Source organism: Arvicanthis niloticus, chromosome 11 (assembly GCF_011762505.2).
Source record: "Arvicanthis niloticus isolate mArvNil1 chromosome 11, mArvNil1.pat.X, whole genome shotgun sequence".
In the NCBI taxonomy this organism is placed as follows: domain Eukaryota; kingdom Metazoa; phylum Chordata; class Mammalia; order Rodentia; family Muridae; genus Arvicanthis; species Arvicanthis niloticus.
Genome location: NC_047668.1, coordinates 54,264,982 through 54,283,733, shown reverse-complemented (window position 1 = coordinate 54,283,733; position 18,752 = coordinate 54,264,982). Strand labels below are relative to the sequence as shown.

Below are 18,752 nucleotides of genomic sequence, written 5' to 3'. Positions count from 1 at the left end.
GGCCCTAGGTCGGGGGCGGGGCGGGCCCAGGTGGAGCTGCCTGCGGCTTCGCGGAAGCTGGGCCTCAGGTCGGTGTCGGGGCGAAGCCAGGTCCAGGTTGAGCAGACGGGCGGAGGGGGCAGAGCGGCCACAATGAGGTGCTGCCGCGTCTGCGCCTTCGGTAAGTTGTACGGCTTTCATCCGCACCTGTGGTCCCTCGGGCCGAGGCTGGGCCCGTGGCCCCGCCCTGCACGGCTACGATCTGCCCCTCCCCCTACTTTGCAGATGCCGCCCGAGGGCCCAGGCGGCTGATGCGCGTGGGACTCGCGCTGATCCTGGTGGGTCACGTGAACCTCCTGGTGGGAGCTGTGCTGCATGGTACTGTCCTGCGGCACGTGGCCAACCCCCGTGGCGCGGTCACTCCTGAGTACACCACAGCCAATGTCATTTCTGTGGGTTCGGGACTACTGGTGAGCGTCGTGGAAGGGTGGACAGGCAAGGCGGGTTGGACTGGGCGCTGAGAGCCAGTAAGCCATAGGTTTGTTGCTTCCGCAGAGCATTTCCGTGGGACTTGTGGCCCTCTTGGCATCCAGGAACCTTCTTCGCCCACGACTGGTGAGAGGGGTGGAGGAGGTGTCTCAGCGGACCACCGATGGCAGGAGCCTCAAATAGAGAAACTGAAGTATCATGGGGAAACTTAAACAGGCTGTTTACCCAGGTCTTTACCCCACTAGCACTGGGCCCTGCTGACGCTGGCCTTGGTGAACCTGCTCTTGTCTGCCGCCTGCTCCATGGGCCTCCTCCTGGCTGTATCGCTCACTGTTGCTAATGGTGGCCGCCGTCTTATTGCTGATTGCCATCCAGGACTGATGAATCCTTCAATACCGCTGGACCAGGGGCCTGGGCACACTGACTGCCCCTTTGATCCCACAAGAATTTATGTGAGTTTATTCTTGCTGTTCGAGAAACTCTGGTCCTCACCTTTGCCCTGTGTGCTGCCCCTGCCTCATCCTAAGGCCTGTCTTCTTTGTTACTTGGGGTTTTAGGATACAGCCTTGGCTCTCTGGATCCCTTCTCTGTCCATGTCTGCAGCCGAGGCTGCTCTTTCTGCTTACTGTTGTGTGGCTGCACTCACACTACGGGGCATTGGGCCCTGCAGGAAGGAAGGATTGCAGGGACAGGTAAGGAAGAGGAACAGGAAGGGCTCATTCCATACCCTGGTTGTGTTGGAAAGGAGCTGGTTGGTCATTTAAGACCCAGTTACTGAACTCTCCCTCCTCTCCTGCAGCTGGAGGAACTGACAGAGCTTGAACTTCCAGAGTGTAAAAGGCAGGAAAATGTGCAGCTGCTCCACCACCATCACGATTTCCAGGCCTTACAGAAAACCTGGGTTTAGGACAGGTGAAGGCCCTGGTGTGGGATGCATTTTGGGGACTGGGACTAGCCTTTTGCTATGTTGCTTGCTCTCTGACTCAGGTTGTCTCTTTTCTTTATCAGGCAGGGACTCTTCTGAGGTGCAGTCCACAGGTGTTTTCTACTAGCACGAGACCCTGACCCTAGGGTGGTATAAATAATTGTAATAAAAGAACTTGTATTTTGTCTTCTGCCTGATTACAGTTATTTTTAGAGTAAAAGGCAATGTGCTGTGGCGGAGAGATGTTGAGCAAAGAATGCAGCGGTCTTCACTACTCATAGAACTTTAATGAGGACAGATCTAAAACTTCTCAGCTGCACCAGTCACTGAAAGGAGAAGCTGGTGCTGGGGAGCCCACCACACCACTGGCTGATGAATTTGAGCACATCCTGGCACACAGGGCTGTGGGAGGTCTGTGAGCAAAGTGGAGAACAGGAGAGGAACCATTAGCTCCTGGCTGTCATCAGGAGCAGGTTTTTGAGAATCCTGTTTGCAGCGCCCCCACCCCCCACTATTTCCTTTGCTTTTAAGACTCCTTCTCTAACCTTGATGGCCATAAGAAACTTGTTCCAGTTGTCTTTGTTAGCAGCCTTCCCGGGCCGCTTAAATTCAATTTTGTTCCTCAAAATGGGGTAACCTGTGGTAGAAGGTGAAAAGACAGCATTTGCAACAGAGTTGGAAGTGCAAGAGAAGGGGAAGGGTTACAGGCACCTGGGAGCAGGGAGGGGTGGCTCTGGCGGGGAAATGAAGTTTGGCTGCTGCTGCTTTCCCCTCCTTTCTACTTGCCATGGGATTATGGGGACACGTGGGTTCTGTACCTGTGATGAGGCAGGGCAGTGCCCGCACTCCCGTGCTCGCTGCTACTAGGGAGGCCTCATAGACACCACGCTCATCCCGGGGCAGAACCTGCTCCAGCCTCTGATCCATTGAGACTGTGAGCACCCAGTCTCGAACTTCTTCTCTCTGAGCCTCCTGGGGAAGAGAGGTAGCGCTAGCTTCATAGAGGGTGAGGACAGGGCCTTCTGAAACCCTCGGCCACATATCTATTGGCTATAAATAGTCCCCCTGGGATCTGAGGGACACAGCACTGTCTCTGCTTTCCCTGAGCAGTAGTGAGGGCTGATGTCACTGAAGGATAAAAATCCGGAGCCATCCTCCCTTCTCAGTGCCAACCCACTGGTGACACCTTTCCCTTCTCCAGTCCTGCTCCCTTACCGGGACATGCTGCTTGGCTGGGAGTGGCACCTCAAAGGGAATGTCTGTATCCTGAAAATCTGAGTGGTCCAGGGCATCCAGGGTCCCTTCTTCGATTGCCTGTGGGCAGAGCAGTCAATCATGAGATAGGAACAGCTCGTGACAGGCAAAGGCTCCCGATCTCTGGACAGTTAACCTACTTACATCAGTCAGATCCAAAAATCGGTTGAGGAAAATGAAAGCCATGTTCTCCCAGCCAACTTCCTGTAACAGAAAAGTTGCAAATGGCTGTGAGCTTGAGTCCTACTTCTCTGGGTGTTAGGACACTCCAGGAAGAGACAGAAACTGTGACCTCTTCAACATCAGCCCCAGTACTCAGCTTTGCTCAAGGGAGTCTCCATCTTCCCATTTTAGATTTCCTTGTTTCTTCAGCCCCACCCTTCCCTTGTCCCAGCTCACCTTGGCAGCAGTGCCTGCTTCATAAAAGGCCTTGTCTGCAGGTAGTAACTGGGTGTGGCGCAAGAGCGAAACAGAAAGCCTGGCAGCTACGGTTTCCTGTGGATTAAAGGTTTATGATCCTGGTCCTATGGTCATCTGAGCGACCAGACCAGTGAGCCTGTAACTAAGGCAGCATGGAGCTAGAAAACCAGTTCTGAACCACTCTAGAGCTTAAGCTATTCCTGTCTTAGCTTTCTTTTTCTTTTCTTTTCTTTTTTTTTTTTTTTTCTTCGAGACAGGGTTTCTCTGTGTAGCCCTGGCTGTCCTGGAACTCATTCTGCAGACTAGGCTGGCCTCGAACTCAGAAATCTGCCTGCCTCTGCCTCCCAAGTGCTGGGATTAAAGGTGTGCGCCACCACCGCCAGGCCCTGTCTTAGTTTTCTTTTCATCAGTACAATGTAACTGGGCCCAGATTATGTACAGGGTTCCTTCTAAGTCTAGAATTTGACCAAGTATACAAAATGTATACACAGTTACAATCAAATAAGTCAGAAATCTGTGTACTTATAGGAGGTACATAAAAACTATCACTACATCTGAACCTTTCAATATATTGAGGGTGGTAGGGCCTTGGCACAGGGTGGTCAGAGCAGCATGAGAAGAAACTCAGCAAGTGTTACAGACTGATTACACCGAGAAGCACAGGGTGAAACATGGCAGTCTAAGGGTGTACGCTCCAAGAACCAGAACTGGGACTTGTTTAGCTTCCTAGCTCTGCTGTGCATCCTTGTGACTGAGGGCTCTGTGAATCCCCCTGGCTGCATCTTACCAGCTGCTTGATACTCTGGGCTGCAGATCGTGTAGCGTAGTAGTGAGCAATCAACAGCATCATCTCAAACTCCTCATGAGCCGCGGAGTTCGCCTCGCTGGACTTCACCAGGTTTTCACACTAGAGATGGGGGGGAGGGGAGAGGCAGTGGGGTGAGAGGAAAGCCATGGAGGGTTAGTGGGTTACTGCTGGTCATTTGAATTGAGACCAGGACAGGGACAAGAGATGGTCCCTGTTGTTTCATCGCTGACCCTCCTTCCTCACCAGATTGAAGAGGACATCTCGAAGATCAGCCCAGCTATGGTAGGCCTCAGCATTGTTGGTCCCAGGAGAGCTCACCATGTCAGTGAAGATCCTTTTGTAGATGTTGAAATTCTAGAGGTCAAGGGGGAAGAGGACCTGAGTGAGCGAGCCATCTGTATAGGAGCTGTGCTTAGACTGATGGAGAAGGCAGAGGTGTTAAGAAAACTATTTTGGGGCTGGAAAGATGGCTCAGCGGTTAAGAGCACTAGCTTCTCTTCCAGAGGTCCTGAGTTCAATTCCCAGCAACCACATGGTGGCTCACAGCCATCTGTAATGGGATCCGATGCCCTCTTCTGGTGTGTATGAAGACAGTGACAGTGTACTTAAATATATATAAGATAAATAAATCTTAAAAGGAAGAAAGAGAGAAAGAAAGAAAAAAAACCTATTTTGGCAGGAAGACCAGGATCTCAAGGTTATCCCAGGCTCCATAGTGAGTTCCAGGCTGGCCTGGCCTACATGAGATCTGACTTAAAAAACAAACAAAACCCACAACAAAAAGTCAGTGTGGGTGGATATATAAATGTGAGAACAGCCACCATGTTAACAGGCTGATAGTCTAGAGATCTCCGATTCTCCATAGGAGAAGGAAGTCAGTAATGACCCTGGAAGGGTGTCCACATTTCCTCTTAGACAAGTCAGTGTGTTCTTCCTAAGAACACGGACGGCTGTTTGAGTACTTCTTCAAAGAGTAAATCCTCCAAGGATTCTGTGTGTTTCAGGACAGGATTCTGGGCTTGCTGCTCTCTAAGGACAGGATCTTTAGAGATGACTGAAAGGATGGCTGCTTTTAGAGGCTGCAGAATTAATTCCCAAGAAGGCTGTACCTGTGGGTTGGCAGGGGCTCCGTGTTGCACATAGAGGGCCAGTGCCTGGGCATAGCCACCTTCTCGGATCAGATGAGTTGCATACAGAGCCACATACTTGTGCAGAATCTTGTAGTTCTGTTTGGAGTGGTGGTGAGAGAAGCACGGACAAGGCTCAGACCAGTAAGAACTGGCAGCGACAAGAGAGCAGGGATTTGTTAAGGGATTAAAGGGCACATACAATTGTGACCACAGTATCAGAGTGCAGAAGACTGATGTGCATTAGGGGTCTTTGCAGACTGGCCACTTGCTGGTGAAGAGATGAGAAGCTCAAGCAGGGAGGGGATCGAGAGGAGAGGGGAAGAGGCACAGTACCTGCTTGGTAGCTGTTTCAATGCATTTATCCCACTGGCCCTGCTCCACATACAGGTCCAGGGCAGCGACTACGTCCACACCCACCAGCTGTGGAGCAATAAAACGATGAGCTGACGGGACAGGGAGGATCCCCAGTATTCTTCAGGAATTTGGCTTTTATTCTTCTTGTTTCTGTGCTGCTAGGGACTGAGAGCCCCATGCCTTATATACGCTAGGCCAGAGTCCAACCTCCTAGTGAGACTCTTATTATACTTCCTTCTAATGTGCAAGCCTTACCGAATCCACTTTGCCCTGGTTCTTGAGGAACTCCTTATAGTGCTGATCCACATAGTCTTCATACCTGGGAAGATACACAGAGGCTGCTAACGCCACAGTCCTGGGACACCACACCCTCCCCATAAGAACCCCCCCCCCCCAACCCTGGTTTACAAAAGGAACTAAAAAGCAAAGCTCCTAGTGGTTACCGGGGATCTAGCTCTTTGGCCACACGCTTGGCCTTGTTCCACTCTTCACCCTCAATGAAAGCATCGATTGCTTCTTTGACAAGGTCCAGGTTCAGATAGAGTTCTGCAGCCTGCACAGTGGGATATCACAGTGAAAACTATCTTTCCAACTGATGCAATGGCCTCCCCAACTTGGTGAACCCCCACCCTCCTTCTGGCCAGAACCCTGCCACTCCGGCCCCGGGGCCAGCCCCACCCCTGGGTGATATGTCATCGTTCCACTTATGCATGTGGGATCAGGTCAGTTTCTACTTACAGCACTGTGCTTTCCAATTCCAATCAGCTGGGGCCCTACAACCCGAATGACTTCCAGACTGCGCTGGGGAGGCAGGAACTTGATGGACAGTTCAGCCGCCTGAGTGGATGAACAGAGGTTGGAAATGGGTAGAAACGAAGCACGCCAAGGCTTCATCTTGTTCTCCTCCAGCTTCCAGCTTCCTTGGGCTATTTCCTCATCTACCCCCACACCCCACTGGGCTAAGCCCGGCCCGTGGGTCTTTTGGCTGAGCAGCACTGAACCTAGCCGACGTTTCATCTGGCTCACGGTAGCCCTTCAGATGCTTTCTTTCCTGTCTGAGGTCACTGCATTGTCTTCGTCAAAGATAGACTCTCATTAGCAAAGTGTAGAAGAAAATGGAAACGAGAACAACTATTTGTGAGCCTCAGACTATTCATGCTTACTGGATTTTGAAAACAGTAAAAAAAAAAAAAATAAAAAATAAAAAGGCACATACCAATAATATTAAGTTCAGTGAGTATTACATTGAAGTGTCAATATTTTAAAGATTTTATTTATTTTTATGTTATGTGTATGGGTGTTTTGACTGCATTTTTGTTTGTGTGTCTGGTTCCCATAGAGGCTAGAAGCAGGCAATGGATCCTCTACAACTGGGGATATGAGCTATCATGTGGGTGCTAGAAACATAGTCTGAGTCCTCTGGGAGAACAGCAAGTGCTTGTAACCTCTGAGCCATCTCTCCAGTACAAGATGTTACTTTTTAAAGATTTATTTATTTATTTCATGTATATGAGTACACTGTTGCTGTCTTCAGACATACCAGGCTGTCTTCAGACACACCAGAAGAGGGAATCAGAGCCTTATTACAGATGCTTGTGAGCCACCACATGGTTGCTGGGAATTGAACTCAGGACCTCTAGAAGAGCAGTCAGTGCTCTTAACCACTGAGCCATCTCTCCAGCTCAAGATGTGAGCCACCATGTGGTTGCTGGGAATTGAACTCAGTACCTCCAGTCCAACTTTCTTTCTTTCTTTCTTTCTTTCTTTCTTTCTTTCTTTCTTTCTTTCTTTCTTTCTTCCTTCCTTCCTTCCTTCCTTCTTTTTTTTTTTTTTTTTCGAGACAGGGTTTCTCTGTATATCCCTGGCTGTCCTGGAACTCACTCTGTAGACCAGGCTGGCCTTAAACTCAGAAATCTGCCTGCCTCTGCCTTCCAAGCGCTGGGATTAAAGGTGTGAGCCACCACCGCCCAGCTTCTTTAACCTTAATCAAAAACAGGTATTAAAAAGCTGAAATAATGGACTAGAGAGATGGCTCAGCAGTTAAGAGACTGCTCTTCCAGAGGTCTGGAGTTCAATTCCCAGCAACCACAAGGTGGCCCACAACCATCTGTAATGTGATTCGATGCCCTCTTCTGGTGTGTCTGAAGACAGTGACAGTGTACTTACATATAGAAAATAAATCTCAAAACAAAAACAAACAAACAAACAAACAAAAACCCCTGAAATAACACATAAGTACCTTGCATTATGTTTCCAGTAGGCAGAGCTGACATGGACAGTTTTGACAGCTTTGCTTAACTGTTTCCACAGGGATGCCCACATCCTCACTGATTTTAATTTCCATGTGACCCAGCTCAGCTATCGTCTAGATTAATTCCCCTGCCCTTTCCTTTCTTGGCCTGCCAAACTCTGCAAGGCTTAAAGCATGCTTTCCCCCCATCCTGAGAGCCATCCTGTGACCAGTCTGAAAGTACAGCCCTGCCCAGACTTTAGTGAACAGCATAAAAAGTATCGGATGCTTAGTGGTTGCTGATTAAAGTCTCAAATCTCACAACCAAACATCAGCCGCTTTCCTTCTTTTGCTCCACCTCCTGGGATCTATTCAATGACCCCAGAAGCATAAGGGCATCAACACAACAATATTTAGTTTAGAAAGCCAGTTACCCCTCAGCCCCTCACATTCTCAGTAGCACATTTCCCGGTACCTAAAGCACATCATTTAAACCATACATTCAGGCCCAACTGCAAAGATAATAAATGGGTTGACTTATTGCTTAGTTCTTTGTGATAACGGAAATACATGGAATCCAGGTAATGTTCAGGCACGTTGGGTGTTTCTGTGAGGATGTACTTGGATGAGGCTAGTGTTTAAATTGTAAGGCAGATGGACCTTTCCAGTGCAGATGGGCTTCATCCAATCGGCTAAGAGTTGGAACTGAACAGAAGGCTTACTTTACCCTGAGTAAAAGAAAACTCTTCCTGCCCAAATGTTGTCTAAACTGGGACACTGGCTTTTTCCTGCCCTCACTCTGGAACTGAAATGCTAGCTCTTCTTTAGCTTTCCTACAGGAAGTACATCACTTTCTCATCCCAGGGTTTCCTGCTTTCCAGTCTCCATGCAGATCTTGGGACTGCCTCCTTAGGTAACTGTTTGAGCCGATTTCTCATCTCAGGCATATCTACACACACACTCAGTTTTGTGTCCCCGACTAATAGCCTGTGTCAGGATTGGTGAAGAGTATTGGGTTTGCTTTGTCTGCTGCAGGGCAGGCTTCTTTGCAGGAGCTAACTGATGTGTGGGAGCTGAAGAGGATCCCATGTTTGTCATGGCCTTCACCTATGTCCTGGGTCTGCAGCTGCCTGCCCTTCTAGCGACTGTTCAAGCTCTCCTTCCTTCCTCAGAGAACCTTCTGGACGACTCCAGCCCACAGAGAGCTCAGGTGTTTCTGCACTCCACTTCATACACTCCAGTCTGTACTCAGACTTGGTAGTAATTAAATCCCTAACCCTGGCTGTCCAGGGTGTGTGTCTTACATCTTGTCTAGTCTTCAGATGTCTTGGCTCTAGCATATACAGCAGGTACTTAGTAGACATCTGTTACTTGAAATAAGGCACTGGAGGATCAAGATGAGTATTTGTACAGGCAACCATGTGGGAATGGGCTTAGGGAATCAGGGGAAGGGGTCGTCTGGAGCCTCACCTTCATCCAGCATTTCTCTATCAGTCCGCTGTTTCCTGAGTCTCGAACTTTGAGGTAGCAGTCCACGGCACGGCTGTACTCTCCAGCCTGTTCCCACTGCCGTGCTTGTTCCACAAGTCCCTCTACCCCTCTGTGGGGATGAGAATATTTAATGATCAGGACTGGGGAGGGGTAGTGTTGTCCATCCCACCGAGTCCTGATAACACTGCCAGGGCATAAGGCTTCTTACCTGCCCCCCTTCTTGGTAGCTTCTCGCTCATATTCTTCCTGTAGGGCCTCTAGCTGGCCAGGCACATAGTCCTTGCAGATTCTCAGAGCATCACTCCAGAGTCCAGCCTCCTGCTCAGATTTTCAGGTATCAGAAGGGCAGAAGTGGGGCTCGAATACTTCCTATCACTACACAGGCTCCTCTGGCCTGACTGTTGACTTCTTAGACATCCCTGTCCCTCCTCTTGCCTGTCCCTCCCCTCCCCTGCCTTTTATGTCAGCAGGAATCAGTGTGGAGCTCTGTGGCCTCTCATACCAATTCATCTTTTCTTTGTGGCCCAAATATCACTATACTTTATAATATCACTTACCTTATAATAATTGAGAGCCAGGCCTGGTCTCTGGGCCCGAAGCAGTAACCCTTCTGCCTTCTGAAAGTCCTTCTCCTCCAAGGCGCCGCGGGCCTGACCTACAAGTACCTCAGCAACACTGTCAGGATCGTGGGCCTCCGCCACGCGCTGAGCTGCTTCCCAATCCTGGTTGTGCACAAACCTACCCAAGATGGGGGACACAGAAGATGCTGAGTACAGGACTGAAGCTTCAGCAGTGGGAGACAGATGGTCGTATAGCTGAGGGGTTACTAGGTTTATACTAGGTCTGAAAGTAAATGACCATGAAAGAGCCTGGAGCAGTATCTTTATCCTATCCTAGGACATGGGCTGGAGAGACTGCTCAGTGGGTAATGGTACTTGCCACAAAAACTGGTGACTTGATTCAAATCTTAAAACCACATGGTAGGAGAGAACCAACTCTAGAAGGTTGTCATCTGATTTTCATACATGTGCATGCATTTCTACCCATAAATACATGAAAAAAACTGGATATGGGGAAACTCACATGAGGACTGCCTCTTTGGGTTTGCCGGCCCGGATGAATTCAGCTTCGGCCTCCTCAAATTTTCCCTAGACAGAAGGACAGTCGCATGAGGTGAGGAGCCTGGTATTACAAGCAATTAGGAGATAGACATTTGAACTGGTCACTGTGATCTGCAGTGGTTCTCAACCCTGCTAATGACACAGCCCTTTGATTCAGTTCTGCATGTTCTGGTGACCCCAACCATAACATTATTTTCATTGCTATTTCTTAACTGTAATTTTGCTACTGTTATGGTTCCCTAATGTAAATATCTGACATGCAGATATCTAATACCACCCATAAAGGGGTCATGACCCACAGGTTGAGAACCACCATGTTAGGGTTATAGCTAGACAAAATCGTAACTGTACCTCATCTTCCAGGTACATGGCATATCTGAGATGAATCTCCGGGGTTTTGTGCTTGAGAGCTAGCCGAGAGAGTTCAAAGGCAAACTCAAAGGAGCTGAAATGGACAATTTGGTATAGTTTGTTTACTACTTACAGAGGGCAAGAGAAAATCTAGGAAAGACAATCCCTGGGGGAAGAACAGGGCAGATAAAAGGGGCAGGACAATCTTGTGCTTTCCTGAGGCTAGCAGAGGGTTCCTGCAGCTCCCATCCCTGCTCCCCAAGCCCCTGGGTCCCAGTCCCTGACTCTGCTCCTGGTCTTTGTGATATTTGCTCAAGAAATACAGACAATGCATTGATGGTCGCCTGTGCTGCAGTAAATAACCCCCTCCCCACATTCATGCAGGCAATCCTAATTAAATATAACCCCATCCCCACATTCATACAGGCAATCCTAATTAAATACAGTGGGTCACAGACAAACAATCGCTATCTCAGTTGGGAGGAGACTAGCTGTGAATAAGAAGGGGACAGTGGAAGTGGAGGATAAACGGTGCTGGGATACATGATCATAAATATATAAATATGTAAATGCATATAAATGATAAATGTGTATAAATGTGTACCGTATGTATAAATGGAATTGTCGAATTATGCTTTGATGACCCAGAAATGTTACTGACTTAGCACAGTCCCAGGTTTTCAAGCTGCTCCTGTTCAGCCCTTCTCTTTAGAACCATTGGTAAAACACCTTCCTTCCAAAGAGCTCTGCTATCCTCCTTCCTCCCTTCCTTCCTCTCCTCCTTCCTTTCCTTCCTTCTTTCTCTTCTTTTTTTGAGGTGGGGTTTTGCTATTTAACTGTGGCTGGCTCTCCTGGGGCCTGCTGAGTAGACAATGGCTGCCTTGAATTTACAGAGATCCACCTGCTTCTGTTTCCCATGCTGGGATTAAAGTGTGCATGGTCAACTTTTCACTCTTTGTTTTAGTTGGAGCATAGTCTCATGTGGTCTAGGCCGGCCTCAAACTCATGATGTAGGTAAAGCTGTCCTTGAACTCTGATCCTTCTGCCTCCACCCCAAATGCCAGGATTATAGGCTCACACGTCTTTGCTTTTGCCTCAGCTTTTGGAATTATTTTTCATTTGCATGTCACTTTTCTTTCTCTGTGTACAGGATGCTCTGGGAGAGAGGGAGCCAGTGGAGAGGAAACGTCATCCAAGACCCACCAGTTGTCAGCAGCATGGTCAATCGCAGCCTCCAGAAGTCCCAGCTTGTTAAGCAGTCTAACGGCAGCCTCTCCTCCCAGGCTCTTCGCCCAGAGATAGGCCACGTGCTTGTGGGCATTGGTTCCTCCGTGGGCTTTGGCCACCTGTAAAGCAAAGCTGCTCCAGCATCGCCCACAGCAGAGCTTCCCCTTGTCAACTCTGGCCTCCTGCCTCAGCCATGAGGATGAGGACCCTGTTCTAAATCGGCACTGGAGAGGGCCAAGTGTCAGGTCTCTCAACTTAGGTCACAGTGTTTAAGGGCAGAAGATGGGTTTCAGAAAATCGGTAAGCCCTTACAATTTTAAATCAAATTTTGTCTATATAGCTATGGTCATGCTTCTGACAAAAATACTCTTTAGTTAAAATTAGTCATGTGGGAACAGGAGAGAGGGATGCATGAACTTCTTACCCGGTAGGCCTCCTCCCAAAGCCCGCTGGACCGGTACATGTTCACAGTTGCCTTCCATTCCTGGGCCTCGAGGTAGTGATACTCAGCCTCTTGCAGTCTGCCTTCTGCCTCCAGCTCCTGTAGGATGGTGCGTCAGGATGGAAGGGGTGATGGACTCTGGCTGGGAGGGAGGAGTGGGCAGGGCCAGAAGGGCTCACCTTGCCTAGGTGAAGGTGTGTGTCGCTGAGGAGGTCTGGATGGTGCTTCCCCACCAGGCGAATCATGTCGTCATACAACTTGTGCTTTTTGAACATGGTGATGGCAAGATCAGGCTCCTCCACTGTCACGTACAGCCTGAGGGCAGGGAGGGCACCTAAAGGCAGAGCTCCTACACCTAGACCTCTGCTGCTACTGCTTCAGGGCAGAGGCCACACATCCTCAAGCCCACCCCTTCTCCAAGGTGTGTCAGGCTCCACTGGTGCCTCAGCTCCACTCACCTCTCAGCCTCTCGGTACTTGCCCTGCTTTTCCATCTCCTGGGCTTGGGTGATGTAGAGCACTGACACGTCTTCTGGTCGCATGCATTTCATGGCCAGCTGTGAACATGGGGCCAGGTGGGTTCCCACCAAGCACAGGGAAACTCGTCAGTTCGTGGATTCCTGAATTCTCCCAACAACCACTGGTACTTCATTACTGCCGCTCTACTTGGCCAGCCCACTAGGAGCCGACAAAACTATATTCTGCTAAGGTGTGATCTAGACTTTGAGGCCCTGTGCAGGGCACATGGTGCATCACCACACACTCCTACTTACTGAGCTCTTCAATGCAGGGGGGAGGACAGAGCGATCAAGTGGCCAGGGGCTTTGGAGCAGTAGTTCAGAATGCCTGGCTCCCAAGTCCCTCAGCTCTCTTCAGAGCTGCAGGCTAAGAAACAGGGACCTTTCCTCATTTCCCCTGTTGCTAGGGACCCACGTAGTCTTGGGTATATTTCAGTAGTCTTTCTTAGCTCCCAGGAGCCAGTAAAGGAGCGGTATCAAGGGGTGTGACAACATGGCCATGAACACAGAGTTCTTTCTTTCCCTGTGGACACTGCCCACTCTCTACCTTGTGAGCTTGCTCCCAGCGGCCAGCCTGGGTGTACATGTCTATAGCATCTTTGGTCCGGTCTCCTTTGGTGTAGAGCTCCTCAGCAATCTGAAATTGCAAAGATTCAACTGAGATGGTGCAAAGCCTGACACACCACCTTGTAGTGATGCTGAAGGAAAGGTGAGCATAAGTGAAATATGTCTCCAGGGAAAAGACTAAATCAAAGCAGGGTGAAGACAGCCGTGTGTGTGTGTGTGTGTGTGTGTGTGTTGTATATGGTATGTGTGGAGTATATGGTGTGTGTGGTATATATATATATAGTATGTGTATGGTATATATGGTGTGTGTATGGTATGTGTGTGTTTTATGTGTGTATCTGTATGTGTATATATGTGTGGTATATGTATTATATATAGTGTGCATGTGTGTGATGTATATGTTGTGTATGTGGTATATATGGTGTATATGTATATGTGAGAATGTGTGTGTGTGTCTGTGTTCATATGTGTGCCTGTGTAAGTGAGTTAGGTACACACAGAGACACAGAAGCAAGAAGAGAGTGTTATCCTTCTATCACCCTCTGCCTTATTTCTTTGAGGCAGGGTCTCTCTCTGAAGCTGGAGCTTTTAAGGTTTAGCTGGACAGGCACCCAGGAAGCTTCAGGGAGGGAATCCTCTTGCCTTTACCCCACAGCTCTGTGGCTACAGGTATATGCAAGACCATGTGGGTGCTGGGATCTGAACTTAGGTTCTCGTAGCTGCATAGCTAGTTCTCTTAACCACTGAGACATCTATCCAATCTGGTGGAAGTTAAAGGACCTCACATCTGCCATGGAGGCTGGTCTATATTAGCTATGCTAAAGCTATTCATGAATAGTCACTTGAGCTGGCTGGGACAGCAGCCGGGAAGTGAATCTCCTCATTCACAGTGATGTTGTTTGAGTTCCAGTAAGAAGAGCCGGGTGAGCTCCCCACATGGTTCTAGGGGACCTCCTTACTACCCTGCACTGCAGTGCTTCCACGCTGCAGAAAGGGACTTTTCCTCACCTCATACTCCTGCAGAGACGCATAGTGCTGGGCCACACGAGGATAGTATTTAGACGCAGTGTTTCGATCCTGGAGATCTAATATATAAATTGCCTTCTTCCACTGGCGGGCACCCAGGGCAGCCTCAATTGCTTTAATGGAGCACCTGGCACAGTCAGGAAGGACATTAGATATGTATGAGGAAAGAGGAGGGTGAGAGGGAGTAAAGAGACCCCCACAAGCACATTCTAACCCATGTTCCAAAATTCCTTTCAGGCTGTGGCATCCTCCTTTGCTCAGAATCTCACTTCATCCCAAATCCCCATTATGTCACTGTGCCACCATACCTGGCTTCAATATAGTGGTTGATGGCTGCATCCAGCTGCTTTTGCTGTACCAAGTGGTCCCCCCAGGCCTCTTCTAGCCTCACCACCTCCACTGGGAAGGCCAGTCGAGCCAGCTCAACCGCTACCAGGGACAGAAGAGGCACTTGGCTCAGGAAAACAGGGCAGGGGTGTAGCATGGCCGATGGGTGAGGAATAGAGGAAAGCAGGATATCCCCAGGGAGATGCAGGGGTGCTGGATGGGCAACAGTGTACAGAGTCAGGGAACGCTCCTGAGTGGCTAGTACCTTTCATGAACGCATTGCCTCTACAGTAGCACTCAAGGGCCCGCTGTGGATTTCCAATCTTCTCAAAGAGATCACCTGCCTGTCAATACATATTTGGCAACAGTGAATGAAACCCACAGAACACAATCAAGAATCAGCTCCCCAAGGAAGGAATGCTTGCAGTCAGTCAGAGTTATGTGTTCCTTCCCATGCTTCTTTTGGGTAGGAGAGGGGTTCAGGTCCTAGAGATTAAGAGCCAGGAAAAGGCAGTCAACATACCCTTTCATAGAGCTCTCCCTTGATGAGGGCTGTGGTGATATGTTCTACCAGTTCCGTGTTGGCCAGTAGCTCCTCTCGGGTCAGCACCAGCCGCGCAGCTTTGGCAGGGAGCCCAGCTTTGAGATAGAGGCTGATGGCTGCCAGCCCATCCCCTTGACTCTCCTGAAGTTCACCTGCTCGTTCCTCTTGCTGTGTGTCCATTAACCACTGATAGTAATCTCTGCGCAGCTTCTCCAGGGCTGGGTGTCCCTGGACATGCACAGAGGGAGCTAGGAATCTCATCCTGCCTAGCCCCCCCCCCCCCCCCCCACTTCCCACTTCTCCCGGTTCCTCTGTGACAGTGTGGCTCTTCCCAGGGCACAGTATGTTAATTCCTCACCATGGCAGCCAGCCCCGACCCCATTCCAGATCTCATGGCTTTGTTAGCCTAATTCTCAACAGTTGTGATGAGGACAGAAGCACTACCTTGGCCTCGGCCACAGCAATGCAGTCATCCCAGCGGTGTAGCTCCTGGTACATGTCCATGGCCTCCTCGACAGCGTTCTGGGTACCACATGGAAGAAAGGATGCCAGGAAGGCAAGGGTCAATACTAGTGAGCCCTGCTCATCTTGGCTGAAATGTGTTTCTGTGTGTATGTGTGTGTATGTGTGCTCTCTCTCTCTCTCTCTCTCTCTCTCTCTCTCTCTCTCTCTCTCTCCCTCCCTCCCTCGTGCGCATGTGCACAAGAATTTCAAAGACAGGTTCTGGAGAGGAGCTAAGACATCATTCTGAAAAGAAGAAAATATTACAGTCCACAGGAGGATGTTTGCCTAGATAAAGACTAACACAGGGAGGAACCTAAGGAAGGCATGGGATAAACTCTCTAAGCTTAAATGTTCTCCCCAAACTTCTGGAAGACTCACTGTCTCATTCTTTTTCCCTCCCAGGACTCCCTCTTCCATCCGGTCCCCTTTCTCCCATTACCTGTTCTAAGAAGATCATTTCGGCCAGTTTGTAGTTCTTCTCCAGCATGGCTAGACGAGCTCGGACCTGATAGAAGTCCGTTCCTTCTCCACCCTGCGGGGAAAAAGGAGGGTTGGTCCCTCAGCACAGGCAGACCCAGGAGACCAGGAGGACATGGAGGCTAACAGACTTGGGAAGCTAAAGGTCTTTAAGGGACTTATCAGCCTGGGGTTTCATGGGCAATTCCAAAGTGGTCCAACTTTAGGGATGCGTGGTGGGCAGGGCAGAAGAAGGTAGGGAGGCTACAAACCTAGAAATCATGGAACTAAAACAAACAAGTTACAGTTTGGCAGACTGAAGGAGTCAAGAGATGATACTTGCATATTCCCTGGACACCTGATCTGCAATCTCATTGGTCTCATGTAGGAACCGGGCTTTGGCCACATGACCCAAAGCAGAGAAGCACCTACAGCAGGGAGGCAATGATACAATGGTTACCCCATCACAGGACTGTCAGTACATCATCGGTTTAACAAACATGTAATGAGCATCTCGTGTGTCCCCATCCACTCTGCACAGATATGATCACAGAAAGCCCCGAGAGGACAAGGAAGAGGAAAGCCTTGTTCTCGGAGATTTTCCCTTCCAGTGGAGACAGATAATGTAAACAGACAAAGATAAGGAGAGAATGAAAAGTGAAATGAGCCACGGTGACACTGTCACCAGTGTCTGAGGAGGCCTCTGACATTGGCTGGCACCTGACAACAAAGAACAGCTCCTCGCTGGCCAGGCAAAAATATGCTCACTGCTACAAAGTGGAACTCTGTTAAGGAGGTAACCAGGAACTTTCTCATTGGATTTCAGGCCTGCTCCACAATAAGCAATCCACATCTGGGGCTGTAAACCTGGTCAAAAGTCTGTGTCGGGGAAGTCACAAGCCCTAGTGGGGAAGCCACTGCTGTTATTTTTGCTGTTATTTTTGCTGTTATTTTGTTATTATAAATGGACTTGATTTATCATCCGATCACCTTCTAAATAATTGTGGTTATAGCTGTCAGCATTACTCAGGAAGCTGCTTCCTGTAGTGGGCAGACATAACTGCAGAGCCAAAACTGGTCAGAGTGCTAAGGATGAGTGACTGCTGGGTGCTTGGCTGTAAATGGAATGTATGTACACCTACTAAGGTCCAGGGAACATCTCCGAAGAAGGACTGGAAAGAATGTAGGAGTTGGAAGAAAGTGTGTGTTGTGGAATGCTGTCTTCTAGGCTGACATGGCTGTGGCATGTGGGGACTGACAATATCCCTTTATGGGGATAAAGACACTCAGAAGGCCCTGTCCCTCCCTCAGGATCTATGGGCATTTAATGGTTGGTGCAGGGGTGAGGAAGGACACACTTTCTTCAGTGGTGTAGCCACTGGTAAGGTGCCCATGCTCCTGTAAGCAGCTCTAGAGAAACGCACTCAATCATTAAAAAGACAGATTAAAGGAGAAGGGGGACTAGCTGGGAAGGGGATCAGAGAGAGTGAGAGGGGACAAGTCAGGGAGATGGGGTAAATTTGAAAAAAGCACATTATAGTACAATACATTAGTATGTATGGTTAACAGGCACAAATAGAAACATTTTAAAAGAATTAGTCTTGGCAAGATGGGATGGAAGGGGTGGCCATGCAACAACTGAGCAGGGGTGAGTAGGGCATGCTCAGAGCCAAAGGATACAGTGTGTGGCTAGAAACTAACGGGCAAGTAGATAATGGGATAAGAAAGAAGCAGAGGCAAATACTTGTAGGGCCACTGGTCAGGGCAAGCAGTCTAGATTTTATATTGAATTTAACAATAAGGTATTAGAAAATTCTGGGCAGAAAGCAATTTTATAATATAATGTGTTTTTGTTGTTTTATAAACAGAGTCTCACATAGCCCAAGCTGGTCTAGAACTCATTATATAGTCAAGGATAACTTTGAACTTCTGATTCTCCTGCCCCACCTCCCAAGTGCTGAAATTATAGGCATGTGCTATAATGGCTGGTACATGTAGTGCTGGAGATCAAATCCAGCATGCTGGGCAAGAACTCTACTGACTGACCTACTTTTCTAGTCTTCTAATCGATGGGTTTAAGAAAGGTTTTTCCAGGTGTTGGTGGCACACACCACCCAGTACTGCATAAACACGGTGTGGTGGTACAAGCCTGTAATCTTAGCACCAAGAATTAGAGGCAGGAGGATCAGAATTCCAAGGTTACCCATGGTTACATATGAAATTTAGGCCAGCCTGGACTATAAAAACAAAATCAGAGCTGGAACAATGGCTTAGCAGTTAAGCACTTATTGTTCTTGTATAGGACTAGGGTTTGGCTCCCAGCACCCACAAGGAGGTTCACAACCATCTGTAAATCCAGTTCCAGGTGACCTGATGCCATCTTCTGGACTCCATGTATACCAGATGCACGAAATATATATGCAAGCAAACCAGACATACACATAAAAATAAATACACCTTAAAAAGTAAAAAGTGAACAGATAAGAGTCCTTAGGACTTGCTGATAGTCTGTGTGGGTGTGAGGGGGAGGGGCAGAAGATGGAAAAGCTCAAGGTCACTTCCCAGAAGCAGCTGATATGTGCTGATCACT

General features: G+C 48.8%; 2 protein-coding genes across 2 annotated transcripts in view; one reads left to right on the top strand and one right to left on the bottom strand.

Moving 5' to 3' along the window:
• The first annotated feature begins 2 nt into the window (after positions 1–2).
• Krtcap3 (keratinocyte associated protein 3) lies at positions 3–1,578 on the top strand. Its single transcript, XM_034513894.2, has 7 exons — positions 3–160; positions 265–449; positions 535–594; positions 714–920; positions 1,026–1,160; positions 1,268–1,380; positions 1,477–1,578. The coding sequence occupies exons 1-6, from the start codon at positions 133–135 to the stop codon at positions 1,373–1,375; spliced, it is 723 nt and encodes a 240-aa protein (XP_034369785.1). The 5' UTR covers positions 3–132; the 3' UTR covers positions 1,376–1,380; positions 1,477–1,578.
• An 82-nt stretch (positions 1,579–1,660) lies between these two features.
• Ift172 (intraflagellar transport 172) overlaps positions 1,661–18,752 on the bottom strand; it is a 38,610-nt gene continuing 21,518 nt past the window's right edge. Inside the window, exons 19-48 of the mRNA XM_034513889.2 lie at positions 16,506–16,590; positions 16,146–16,238; positions 15,647–15,724; positions 15,182–15,430; positions 14,924–15,002; positions 14,640–14,760; positions 14,314–14,458; positions 13,286–13,375; positions 12,680–12,777; positions 12,401–12,536; positions 12,204–12,320; positions 11,756–11,898; positions 10,553–10,646; positions 10,164–10,228; positions 9,638–9,818; positions 9,289–9,398; positions 9,060–9,189; positions 6,098–6,196; positions 5,803–5,912; positions 5,615–5,678; positions 5,339–5,425; positions 4,985–5,101; positions 4,119–4,229; positions 3,855–3,974; positions 3,047–3,142; positions 2,792–2,851; positions 2,609–2,707; positions 2,212–2,365; positions 1,939–2,030; positions 1,661–1,806 (exon numbers count right to left, since the gene is read on the bottom strand). Of these exons, the coding sequence (XP_034369780.1) occupies positions 1,717–1,806; positions 1,939–2,030; positions 2,212–2,365; positions 2,609–2,707; positions 2,792–2,851; positions 3,047–3,142; positions 3,855–3,974; positions 4,119–4,229; positions 4,985–5,101; positions 5,339–5,425; positions 5,615–5,678; positions 5,803–5,912; positions 6,098–6,196; positions 9,060–9,189; positions 9,289–9,398; positions 9,638–9,818; positions 10,164–10,228; positions 10,553–10,646; positions 11,756–11,898; positions 12,204–12,320; positions 12,401–12,536; positions 12,680–12,777; positions 13,286–13,375; positions 14,314–14,458; positions 14,640–14,760; positions 14,924–15,002; positions 15,182–15,430; positions 15,647–15,724; positions 16,146–16,238; positions 16,506–16,590 (3,313 nt within the window). The 3' untranslated portion in view covers positions 1,661–1,716. The remainder of the gene's footprint in view (positions 1,807–1,938; positions 2,031–2,211; positions 2,366–2,608; positions 2,708–2,791; positions 2,852–3,046; positions 3,143–3,854; positions 3,975–4,118; positions 4,230–4,984; positions 5,102–5,338; positions 5,426–5,614; positions 5,679–5,802; positions 5,913–6,097; positions 6,197–9,059; positions 9,190–9,288; positions 9,399–9,637; positions 9,819–10,163; positions 10,229–10,552; positions 10,647–11,755; positions 11,899–12,203; positions 12,321–12,400; positions 12,537–12,679; positions 12,778–13,285; positions 13,376–14,313; positions 14,459–14,639; positions 14,761–14,923; positions 15,003–15,181; positions 15,431–15,646; positions 15,725–16,145; positions 16,239–16,505; positions 16,591–18,752) is intronic.